This window comes from Diadema antillarum, unplaced genomic scaffold, assembly GCF_040938485.1.
Source record: "Diadema antillarum isolate AM-2024a unplaced genomic scaffold, OU_Dant_1.0 seq00000798_RagTag, whole genome shotgun sequence".
NCBI lineage: Eukaryota > Metazoa > Echinodermata > Echinoidea > Diadematoida > Diadematidae > Diadema > Diadema antillarum.
Genome location: NW_027271682.1, coordinates 1,976,567 through 1,989,741, shown reverse-complemented (window position 1 = coordinate 1,989,741; position 13,175 = coordinate 1,976,567). Strand labels below are relative to the sequence as shown.

The 13,175-nt window shown below is 39.9% G+C and overlaps 1 protein-coding gene across 1 annotated transcript in view; it reads left to right on the top strand.

The window, feature by feature from the left end:
- The first annotated feature begins 10,832 nt into the window (after window positions 1-10,832).
- The window catches only part of LOC139739392 (uncharacterized), a 54,998-nt gene continuing 52,655 nt past the window's right edge, over window positions 10,833-13,175 (top strand). Inside the window, exon 1 of the mRNA XM_071650012.1 lies at window positions 10,833-11,359. Within this exon, the coding sequence (XP_071506113.1) occupies window positions 10,892-11,359 (468 nt within the window). The 5' untranslated portion in view covers window positions 10,833-10,891. The remainder of the gene's footprint in view (window positions 11,360-13,175) is intronic.

The following is a 13,175-nucleotide window of genomic DNA, read 5'->3' as shown; positions in this document are numbered from 1 at the left end:
ATTTTGCATCTTTACCTTTAAACACAATTTAAAGCTTGATGACGTCATCAAATTTCAAAACTATGACATGGACTTGAAAGGCAAATGTTCAAAGTACAACATATCTGAATTTGGGATAATATTTAGCTTAAACAACAGAGATACGAGCAAATGAATCTCAGAAACAGTACCTTAAAAAAATTAATTCCACTTTTTTGATTTCAGATGACGATGTGATGACGTCATAATGTTTTATGGAAATAATGATACTTGAAACGTTATGTCCAATTTATATGCTTTTGTAATATGCAATAAAAACATAGGGTAACCAGACGTTTTAAAGAGCTATGGCGAAATAAACAAAGACATGTTTTTTCACTATATTTGCACATAGACGCGCAGGCGAAATTTGAACTTTGACGCAAGTGCAATGCTTTGTTATTTGTCAGAAACGATCAGAAATCAATGGATATTGTTACTCAAAGTATCAGGAATCCAAATCAGTCAAAAAAAGTGCATTTTCATGTTACTGACGCGCTGTGCACGCGAAAACGCGCGGACGGACGCGCACGCGCAAAATCGTTTGAAACGCTTAAATTTGTCTGAAACTTCGAGATTTCCCATTGGAAAGTTGTTTTGAGCCTTTTAAAAGTTTGACGCGCGCTTACGCGTCCTAGATGACGTCCTAGGTAATTAGGATCAGAGAAAGAAAGATAGAACGTGACCTGAACTTTATGTCCACCGAAAATGATACAGAAATGACCTTTAGTTATGAAGTTATGATCGATCATGTAACATGGTCCGAAAATCACAAAATGGCGCCTAGATGACGTCATAGATATGTTACTGTCATGAAAACCTTATTGTGGCTAGATATTGTCATGAGACATGTTCCCTGAAAATGTCATGTTATTCCGTAATGTCATTCTTGAGATATTGATGACACAAAATTGTCCAGAAAGAAAGAAGAATAAAAAGAAATAAAGAGAGATTTTGACAATCACAATAGGTGATACGCTGATAGCGTATCACCTAATGATGCAAGTCTTGCATCCTTGAGGATTTTGAGATATTCAAGATGGCCGCCAAAATGGCCGCCCAAACCGGAAATTCCTATATATTCCCTTTTAAATGGTGAGAAATTGAAAACAATTGATGATTTTACCCTATTTCGATGGTGCTGAATCCGAATCTGGATGATGCAACTCTTGCATCCTTGAGGGTTTTGAGATATTCAAGATGGCAGCCAAAGTGGCCGCCGAAATGACCGCCAATTAAAACCAGAAATTCCGATGTATTTCCTTCTAAATGGTGAGAAATTGAAAACAGTTGATGGTTTTACCCTGTTTGGAGGGTGCTGAATCCGAATCTTGATGATGCAACTCCTGCATCCTTGAGGATTTTGAGATATTCAAGATGGCCACCAAAATGGCCGCCAAAACCGGAAATTCTCACGTATTTCATTCTCAATGGTGAGAAATTGAAAACAATTGATGGTTTTACTCTATTTTGAGGGTGCTGAATCCAAATCTGGATGATGCAACTCTTGCATCGTTGAGGATTTTGAGATATTCAAGATGGCCGCCAAAGTGGCCGCCCAAACCGGAAATTCCTATGTATTTCCTTTTAAATGGTGAGAAATTGAAAGCAATTGATGATTTTACCCTATTTCGATGGTGTTGAATCCGAATCTGGATGATGCAAATCTTGCAACCTTGAGGGTTTTGAGATATTCAAGATGGCCGCCAAAGTGGCCGCCGAAATGACCGCCGATTAAAACCAGAAATTCCGATGTATTTCCTTTGAAATGTTAAGAAATTGAAAACAATTGATGGTTTTACCCTGTTTGGAGGGTGCTGAATCCGAATCTTGATGATGCAACTCCTGCATCCTTGAGGATTTTGAGATATTCAAGATGGCCACCGAAATGGCCGCCAAAACCGGAAATTCTCACGTATTTCATTCTCAATGGTGAGAAATTGAAAATAATTGATGGTTTTACCCTATTTTGAGGGTGCTGAATCCAAATCTAGATGATGCAACTCTTGCATCGTTGAGAATTTTGAGATATTCAAGATGGCCGCCAAAATGGCCGCCCAAACCGGAAATTCCTATGTATTTCCTTTTAAATGGTGAGAAATTGAAAGCAATTGACGATTTTACCCTATTTCGATGGTGTTGAATCCTAATCTGGATGATGCAAATCTTGCAGCCTTGAGGGTTTTGAGATATTCAAGATGGCAGCCAAAGTGGCCGCCGAAATGACCGCCGATTAAAACCAGAAATTCCGATGTATTTCCTTTTAAATGGTAAGAAATTGAAAACAATTGATGGTTTTACCCTGTTTGGAGGGTGCTGAATCCGAATCTTGATGATGCATCTCCTGCATCCTTGAGGATTTGGAGATATTTAAAATGGCCGCCAAAATGGCCGCCAAAACCGGAAATTCTCACGTATTTCATTCTCAATGGTTTAAAATTGAGAACAATTGATGGTTCTATCCTATTCCGATTTCAAAATGGCCGCCAAAACCGGAAGTTTCCACGTATTCCAATTCTAATGTTTCGCAATTGAGAACAATTTTATTTATGATTCTACCCTATTTCGATCACTGTGCTGAATGCGAATCTGGACGATACCACCCTTGCATCATTGAGAGTTTGGAGATATTCAAGATAGCCGCCAAAATGCTCGCCAGAATGGTGAGAAATTGATAACAATTGATGGTTTTACCCTATTTCAGGTTTTCGTCAATGGCAAAATCTAAACCCAACCATACTCTGCTGATAAACGAACGCATATTGTACATCCCAGTTTGAACTTGCTGTACTGTGAAACCAGCTTTACCGGATATCTTGGAGTTTGTAAGATACAGCTGTGCCAGGAATGAATCCTGCAAGACTACAGATGCGGTTGAAAGTTTGAAAGATTACACTGTTTCATCTACATATCATGGATACGTTTTGAACACTAACAATCAGTGGACAAGACATACCCATCTCGATCAAATAGTGATAGTGATGTAGAGAAGTATACCGAGATTCCCAACATTACCTGTTTTAATCCATGAACAGTTTTAATCGTTTCATCCATGAACACTCACATTGGTTAATTGGTTTATATTGGTGGTCTTGATGACATTGTTGAAGACAAGAGTTGGACATTTTTATAGTTCTGCTTCAAATTTTTCTTCAATATGATGTAATATCATATATAATAAATGTGGCGACAAACCTCGTATCTACAAAATGTCACATGTTCAGGAGAGAAAAACAAAAACAAAAACAAAAAGCAAACAAACATGGCAGCCAAAGCACTATAACAAATGAGAGAACTTTTCCTTTGACATGCCATGGTAGCTTCATTTTTGGGGTAAGACAGCTAAGGTTTGGACAGGACATCATTAACTGATTATCTGACTGTTTATTCAAAAAAGTCATTTTCACTAAAATTTCAGATACAGGGTCTTGTCGACCAAGCGACGATATCATATATACACACGAGGGGATGGAAAAATCACAGGTAACTCGCAGTAAAAACAAACGAAAACATGTAAGGTATTAGTTGATAGTCCAGTACTTACGAATATCATAATCACGCAGAGTGCTTTTGAAATTACCCTTATATTGATATTATCTACTATAGTGGTCATGGATGCAACCATTTCTAGTGACGTAATCAGAATATGCCACAAGTTTCATAAGAGTACGCGGCGAGACTCATAAAAATACAAAAAAAATTTCGACACCAAATACCAGCAGGCCATAATTTGATATTACTCTTATAGCCAAAAAGGATTAACTTCACATCAGTCTGCAGAGCTCTTATTGGCTACCACAGGCATTACTTTATAACAACTGTGCATAAAAAATTCAGTCTTATCTTTGTGTTTGTACGTTTCAATATGATGTCAATATTATTTTTCTTTCCATTGCGTGTTAAAGTTCCGTTTGAGACATATCGGAATATCTCAGTATATTACAATACCATTGTGACAGTCATTTTGGATGCCATTAATTGTTGGCTGATTTGACAAATTTGCTCAACCGAGTTGAATTCAAGAATACGGATTATTGCTTTTAATCCCTCGTTTCACGTTATAGCACAATATTTTACAATTTATAAGAAAATATCAAGGAATTTTCGTTTATACAGGACATTTGTAAATATCTCAAAGCCTTCAGCATCCTCGAAATGGGGTGAGACCATCAATTTATTTTCAAATTTTCACCATTTAGAAAAAAAATATTAACATTGGAATTTCAATTTCTGCCAATTATTTTGGCGGTCATCGTGGACATCTGATAACCCTATAAGGAATGCAAAAATGGCAACAACAAAATGTCGAGGGTGCTGAATGGGGTCTCAAAAATTTCAATATTGACAGTTATTTTGGCGGTCATCTTGGAATTCTCAAAAACCCCAAAACACAAGAGTTGCATCAACCAGGTTCGGATTCAGCACCCTCAAAATAGGGTAAAACCACCAATTGTTTTCAATTTTACACCATTTAGAACGGATTAGGGGGCCTACATGGGAATTTCCGTTTTTGACGGCCATTTGGGGCCATTTTGGCGGCCATCTTTATCATCTCAAAACCATCAAGGATGCAAGAGCTGTATCCTGCAGCTTCAAATTCAGCAAACTCAAAATAGGGTAAAACCATCAATTTGTTTTCAATTTTACACCATTTAGAAGGAAAAAGGGGGTCTACATCTGAGTTTCCATTTTGGGCGGTCATTTTGGTTTCCATCTTTATTATCTCAATTAGAAACCCTTAAGGATATAAGAGTTTTATCAAGATTCTGATCCAGCACCCTCGAACTAGGGTAGAACCATCAACAGTTTTTCAATCTCTCACCATTTAGAAGGAAATACAGGGGAATTTTCGGTTTTGGCGGCCATTTTGGCGGCCATTTTGAATATCTCAGAACCCTTAACGATGCAAGAGTTGCATTATCCTGATTCGGATTCACCACTGTCGAAACAGCTTCGAACTATCAATTGTTTTCAATTACTCACCATTAAGAAGGAAATACATAGGAATTTCCGGTTTGGGCGGCCATTTTGGCGGCCATCTTGAATATCTCAAAATCCTCAAGGATGCAAGAGTCGCATCAGCCAGATTCGGATTCAGCACCCTTGAAATAGCTTAGAACTACCAATTGTTTTGAACTTCTCACCATTAAGAAGGAAATACATAGGAATTTCCGGGTTTTGGCGGCCATTTTGGCGGCCATCTTGAATATCTCAATATCCTCAAGGATGCAAGAGTCGCATCAGCCAGATTCGGATTCAGCACCCTCGATATAGGGTAAAACCATCAATTGTTTTCAATTTCCTCACCATTTAGAAGAAAATACATGGGAATTTCCGGTTTGGGCGGCCATTTTGGTGGCCATCTTGAATATCTCAAAACCCTCAAGGATGCAAAAGTTGCATCATGCAGATTCGGATTCAGCGTCCCCGATATAGGGTAAAACCGTCAAAAAAGATTGGGTGGACGGTAAAACAAGGTTCAGCCTTTGGCACCCAGACTATTGTGACTCAGAACCACCAACGACGACATACTGGGTTCTATTAGTAAGGTAGGAACGGAACCATTCTAGGGCAGTGTCACTAAGTCCAAATCTATCGTGCAAACGGCTAAGCAGGGCATCATGACTCACTGTGTCAAAGGCAGCCGAATAATCCAATAGCAGCAGAATTGCTTCTTCACCTTTATCTAGAGAGAGAGAAGAATATCGTTTGTGACTTTTAGCAGGGCAGGTTCACAACTGTGGTGTGACCGGTAGCCTGACTGCATCTCAGAGTAAAGATTGTGCTCAGACAGGTGATCTTGAAATTGAGACAACACGAGTCTCTCAGTAATCTTTCCGAGGAACTGAAGATTAGAGACCGGTCTATAGCTCTTAAGTTCATCCGGAGTAAGTTTAGATGACTTCAGGATCGGAGTTATATGAGCATGCTTCAGAGAATCAGGGAAATGACCATCCTTGAGGGAAGCGTTGACAATGGATATAATAACCGGAGTTAATTCATTGACACAGTTCTTTAGCAGCCAAGCAGGAATTGGATCAAGTCGACTGGAGGTTGATCGAGACTCTAATAATTTTCTGAACTTGGCTCTGCAGTATCGGTGAAAAAGCATGAAAACAGTGTCGAGTGCTTTGAAAACTGATGTGAGATAGATTATCCGAGGGTAATTTCTAAAATGACTTGACGAGGACATCGATCTTGTCGGTGAAGAAATCAGAAAACCGATCGGCAACAGATTCGTTTGGGTCGTTATCAGATGGGAGGACCTTTATTGGCACTGGCTGAAGTCAGACGATCAACCCTCTGGAAGAATTGATGAATGTCACAGTCGTCAAGCTGCTCGGAGTAGAACTCTCGCTTTGCCTTGGCAAGTTGCTTGCTGTAGAAATGACATTCATTCTTAAGGATCTGGCGATTGATTTCAGTTCGGGAGTGATGATATCTTCTCTCCAGTTGTCTTACTCTCTGCTTAATATGGCGAAGACCATCACTGAACCAAGGGGAATGCGGTCTTGAAGTTATACGTCTAGTGATCAGAGAGGCATGCTTCTCTAGAAGAGCTTGAAGTACCCTGTTGTACTGGAGAACAAGCTGATCAAGATCTGAGGCGGGTGACTCATAAAGTTCAGACTCAAGAATATCTGCCCGGAAAGCCTGGATGTCAATATGCCTAAGTTTTCGAAAACTAATATCAATTTTCGATGGATCCGGCTTCTTGATGTTAACATAACAGCTGACAGATGAGTGGTCAGATGGAAGAAACTGCGATGATTGAACTTGGGAAATGACATCATCGGAGGCTCTGGTAAGAATTAAGTCCAACGTATGGCCCTTCTGATGGGTAGGAAAGTCAACGTGCTGTGTAAAATTGGCTGATGATATCAAGTCCAGAAACAGAAGAGCTTCTCGATCTTTATCATCATTGACGTGAAAATTAAAATCACCACAGATTACAAGATGGTTGGATTCAGATGCCAGTTGTTCAAAAAATACTGCAAATTCATCCAAAAAGATGGATGAAGTTGATCTTCGGTTCTTTGTTCTCTGTGGCCTGTAAACTACAACCAGACGAAGAGGCTTTTGACATTTGGCAGAGATCAAAACATTGATGTATTCGAAAGATTGAAGTGTACCCACATTTTTTTCCGAGGACAGTGTAGCTTCGATGAAGGCATATGCCGACACCACCAAATGATCTCTTCTTTCGGGGTGAGTGAATAAACTGATGAGAAGGGAGGTCAGTGGAAAAATCAGACAGGGCTCGATCATCATGTGCGTCTCCTGTGAGCCATGTCTCAGTGAGTGCCAAGATATCCACATGTTGCGAGATTACCATGTCTGACACCATATGAATCTTGTTAAGAGATCTGGCATTCCAGAGAACCATCTGACAACGTCCGTAGCCTGGTGGTGGGACCTTTGGATCCTGGGAATGCTTGTTGGTAGTGTCAGCATGCTTACTTTTGTGTCTGCCTCCTTTACAGCCTCATATGGGTAGGGCGTCTTCTTGAGATCCCTAGTGTTTTAATGGTATCCCAAGTACCCAGGTCAATTCGTTGGATGCAATGTAGGTCAAAGAGTTCAGATCGGCCGTATGATACTCTTCGATCCAGACTCTGTATCCTGGGTACAATGGCCTGTGCAGAAAATGCTGAAGAAAGCCCATGATCCTTAGCGTTTTCACCAGGGCCTGGATTGGGATGTACATCACCAGCTTTTGTCAACTCAGTGCGAAATGTGCTGGTGGAGTTGCTGTAGTATAGAATCCTTTTCCCTGCATAGTGATGGCGGTGATGGTCATGGCTTCTATTCACTGTCCTGCCATGAATAGATGAAGAAGCATAGTCCACATTCAAGCTGATGGACAAACACAAAAGAACCATTGAAAGAAGGCTAATGGTGCAAGGCATTGCTGTCTTCAGTGTACAGTTGAGTGAACACCGATGTACTGCACAGAAGTAATGGCTCCAAGTCCCTGCAGTACTGTGACCAATACAGCCTAAAGCCAGACAAGTTGATTTCCAAAATATCACGTTCAAATGCAAAATCCCGGCACCAAAGTTGTCTAGCAGTGTCAGCAAACTAGTGAAATCAGACTGGCAACAGCCTTATAAAGATATTCCAGCTGAAACTGATAAGCAGAGCAAAAGTAGAGAGAGCTGTGGGAGGCAGCTGCTAGGCGCACTCACCACACTCACAAAAAAAAAAAAAAAAATGTTAGTACATGTTAGTAGTCATAATACGTTCTCTACCAGACACACCCTGATCGCGTATTGTTGTCATTTTTGTCCAATGCATCTTTGAATGACTCTTTTGATTTCCTTCACATCCTTTTCACTTCAGTTTTCTTATCAATGCTATCATTTTCAGTATCGTTGTTAATTTCCATTATAATTTTGCCTCAGAAAGTCGATGCGAATAGCAACATTCTGAATTTATCATTGTTGGTACAGACCTCCACTTTCCTGCTTCAACAGGGTGCCGTAATTTAGATGGCAGATGCCGTAATGCCACATTATGATACATTTACATCATATACTTATTAGATTTAAAGAAAATTGTCTGCAACTCGCAGAATCCGGGATTTTGTTCTGTTGATAACAGCCCACACAAGTCCTGTATACAAAACCCAAGGAGTCGATAGGTGCGATAAAAACTTCTCGTTGCAATCAATCTTCATGAGGTAGATGCAATGAAAGCATAGGATAAGAATTATTCAACTGAGGAAGTCATACAGGGCACTCCATTGGCCGCGGAACGTTGTATGAGTGTGTGTGCGGGAGGGACACCAGCCCCAAAGCCACCCCCCCCCCCCCGTGTCCTCGTAGTCGAAGGTGTCATCGCTACAGGGAATGTGTAGCTGTCAGATGTGTCAGAAATTTTGGCAAGATTGTCCAAATGAACAATGAGAAACAAGTGCATAGAGAAACTGAATACTTGGCTCTTGACATGTTATAATCAGTCATATTGTTCGTTCTCATATATGACATGATTCAGACATCCAACAGTTCATTAAAAAAAGTCTTAAAGTAAATCAGCAGGCAGTAATCACACCGGATATTAAAGGACAAGTCCACCTTCATATTATACATAAGTATTGAGAGAATGCAGCAATATTAGTAGAACACATCAGTGAAAGTTTGAGGAAAATTGGACAATCCGTTCAAAAGTTACAAATATTTTAAGTATCTGCACAGTCACTGCTGGAAGACAAGACTACTACAGTGTATGATGTCACATGCGTACAACTATATAAGGAAAATAAAAAGAAAATTTCACAAAACTTTACTTTTTGAATAAAGTGCACGTTTCTTCGACTTGCTACTGACGTATGTTAAGGGTAATATTATTCCCCCTGCCTTCTGAAAGAGAGAAGTCGAGTGTTCTTTTGTTATGCGAGAAACATGGAAATATTTTGAATTTTCTTTATTCTTCCTTTATATCGTTGTACTCATGTGACATCACAAGCTATAGTAGTCTTTTCATCCAGCCGTGACTGAGCAGAAACTTCAAAAATTCATAACTTTTTAACGGATTGTCCGATTTTGCTCAAACTCTCACTGATGTGTTCTACTAATATTGCTGCATTCACTCAACCCACATGTCTATGAAGGTGAACCTGTCCTTTAATTCGAAATGTAAACATGAGAATCGTCGCAACCATCCGTGCAAACGTCAGTCATCACTTTTTCCCCTCCCCTTCATCCCATTATTTCTTTCCATGGCACTCTCAAATTGCTTTCGATGAAGATTTTCTCTGATTACACGTGACGCTGCACTGCTATGTCATACTTAGTACGATGTACTACACTTTACAGCATAACTGTGACAGGGCTGGCGCAGTAAACAAATTTCATAACTTAATGACGAGTCGAACGTCTTCATGAAGAGGCGCCACCTACGACAGCAATTTTACACTCATGATCGTGGTGACTATAGGAAACGGCCACCCCAAGTCCGTATGAACGACAATACACATTGGCAATGAGTAAACAATCAAAAAGTCTCCAAATTCAAAACTGGAAAAGAATTATACAATAGCCGGCTATTAAGCATTAAAGCCTGATTGTCAAAAAGAAATATATGTGTTTCGTCTTCAAAAATGGACAAGCGATCTGAAGGTGTTACTTTAATATTTCAAATGATTTGAGCCTCTGGATTTCAATCATAGTATGGTCGTATCTAGCTATTCAAAGGTTTTTACTGATTTCAATATGAAAGCCATAAATATGTATTAGAGAACTATTCGGTTTGTTCTTATGATTTAAGCTTTCACATTGTTAACACAGAAGCCCCCAAATCTACGCTATCAATATCAGTGTAACACCAATGAAGCATCGATTAAAGAAATTATCGCCATGTCCCTCCCTGTCCTATATTTTCTTCCTCTTCCCTTCCTCTGTCAATACTCTTCGTCCCCCTACCCCTTCCCATTTCCGTTCCAATTCCCATCCTCTCTTTTCCCTCTCCAAGCCTTCCTTACCCCTCCCACTTTCCGCCGTCCAGTCTCCCTTCCCCTCCCCAGCCACCTTACCCCTTTCATCATCGTTTCCCTCCCTCATCACCCCACCCCTCACCTCCTCCAGCCCTCGCCCACCTCTCCCCCTCTAGCTTACCTTGTCCTCCAAACACTTCCCAATCCACGCCAATATTCACCCCTTCCCCAGTTTTCCCCACCCTCCATATACCTCTCCCTTCTTTTCCCTCTCCTCCCAATAGGTCGCTCCGCTTTGCATCCAGCGACCACTTAAAAAAAATGAGAAAGAGCTCATCTGTTTTTCAGAGTGCTGGTTCTGTCTTCCGTGGAACGCAGATCACTTTCAGAAACAGAGGTGTTGCCCAAGTCTCCTCCGCTGAAACCAAGTGATTCAGTATGGCGAAGGCCAGTCAGAATGTGTGTCCGTGTGCTCTTCATATCAAAATTCTCTACACTGCATTCGCTTTTCTTTGTCTATTTACAATGGCTATGTTCATGCTGGTTTTCGGCTATGTTTCCCATTTGCGCGACACCGAGAAATGCATCCCCGATGCTCCTGGCCGTGCACTTGTTCAGGGCACCGCTACCTTACACCAAAGTCTGCACGGCAGTGACGCCAAACACGACGCGATGCGTAATGGTACCGGAAATGCACGGCGCGCGATGGAAGGGCTGTTCGATACTGATGATATGTCAAAGAACTTTGATGGGAATAAAAGGATCATCGAACTCGCATTACGGAAGGACCACTCTCACCAAGAAAAGGAAGCTGGGAAGTCGGAGAACAGTCGTTCAAAAAGAGATGCCGGACGGTTGGAGGAAGGGAGAAGGCACGTTCTTGCCACTATTCCCATTTCTATACCGGTGAGTTTCTTCTATACGATATCTATCAGACCAGTATAAAGGTATGTATGAATATAGCAATTTTAGTTAAACTTTCCGGCAAAACTAAACTGGGTAATGATAAAAATCAAAATGGAAGAGCACTAGTGGTAAGCACTAAGATGCTATTTTAGCTAAAACAAAACATAGAGTACAGTTTGTAGTAAAATGAAATGAAATAAAATAAAATGCAATGAACGTACATTAAATTTCCTATACTATTATTGACATTGATTTACATTTCTAGATCGTCAGCGACCCCTCCAGTTCCTTCTGATATTCTTTCCACTACAGTTAAATAGGGACAAACTTTGCTTTCATTAGGGGTGGATTGGGATGTCCGTACAAATTTGGATTCACCTTTTCCCATAAGTTCCTTTCTTTCCATTCGAGTCTGTCTTGCTCTTTCTCTTTATTCCTGTTACATCTTTTAAAGTACGATCCATATCTGCCAATTTCATAAAGAACAATATCAAAGAATACAAAATGTTTCTAGAAATTTGAATAATCGTACAGTTTATCATGCTCCAATGTACAAAAACAAGGTTTTTATGTAAAAAGTAGACAGAAAAAAAGCTAAAAAAGAGAAGAGAATGTATAGTCTTGTTTTACGGAAAAGGTGAATGTGTCAGTACAACATCGCGAAGTACAGTCTTAGAACGATACCGAATGATTATAATATCATTATGCATAGGCCTATAATGAATGGTGAAAAAGAAAAGCATGTGAAAGAAAAAGAATATCGCGTGTAGTGTACAGTTTCCATCCTTTTCGACGGAAGACGGAAGACGGAACAGACGGAAGACCAAGAATGAGGTCATTCACCTCTGTCAAGTTCGACTAAGTTCTTTTACTATGCCAGATCTAGCTACTATACCTTCTGGGTGTTTGATTAAAAAAACAAAACAAAAAAAAACATTCAAACACTGGAACCTTTTTTTTTTCTCTCTCAAAAGATTATGTTAATAGGCGCAAAGAAAGGCAACACAGTCTAAGAATGTGTCCATTGAGTGTTCCATGTTATCCCATTCAGGTTGATTTTGTAAACTTGAGAGACGAATTGTGTTTACTGAGTGAGGCCAATCAAGAATATGCGTTTCCATGACAACGAGATAACGTGACAACCTGTATGATGATACTTTAACCATCTACCTACCTAAAACATCGGCTGGTGACAGCAAATGGGACGAGGCTTTACGTCGAATCATACGTATACCTATACAGAGCGTATAAAAAAGTAATCCAACTTTGGAGGGTTACCATTTCATAATTATCACCTATACGAAGAGCATAGTATTGGTTGTGAGAAAAGGGGAACTCTGGCTCTTTCCATTGATACCTAATTATGTTGACAATTTTCATGCATGACTGAACACATGAACTGTAAAGGCAACAAAGACAAATCAAATGACTTTTCCAAGTTTGTGTGTTATTGTGAAGGAACAAATGAATGCATGTCTCACTACATGGATGAGATCTGTTAATGGAAGTTGCCAAATAGGCTTGCAGCCTGTACGAATGCAAGTTTGTGTTTATAGTTTATGTTTATGGTTTGTCTTAAGGCTTTCTCCTTACATTGTATGGTCCATAACCTTTAACATGGTCATTTGTCCGATAACTTGGTCGCTCCCACATAGGTCAACCCACACAGTCCATTTTCTCTGTTCATATTCAACACACAACTCCCATTGACAACCACGTCTTGAATATGAAGACAGTAAATGGATTCATTCATTCATTCATTCATTCATTCATTCATTCATTCATTCATTCATTCATTCATTCATTTATTTTTCAT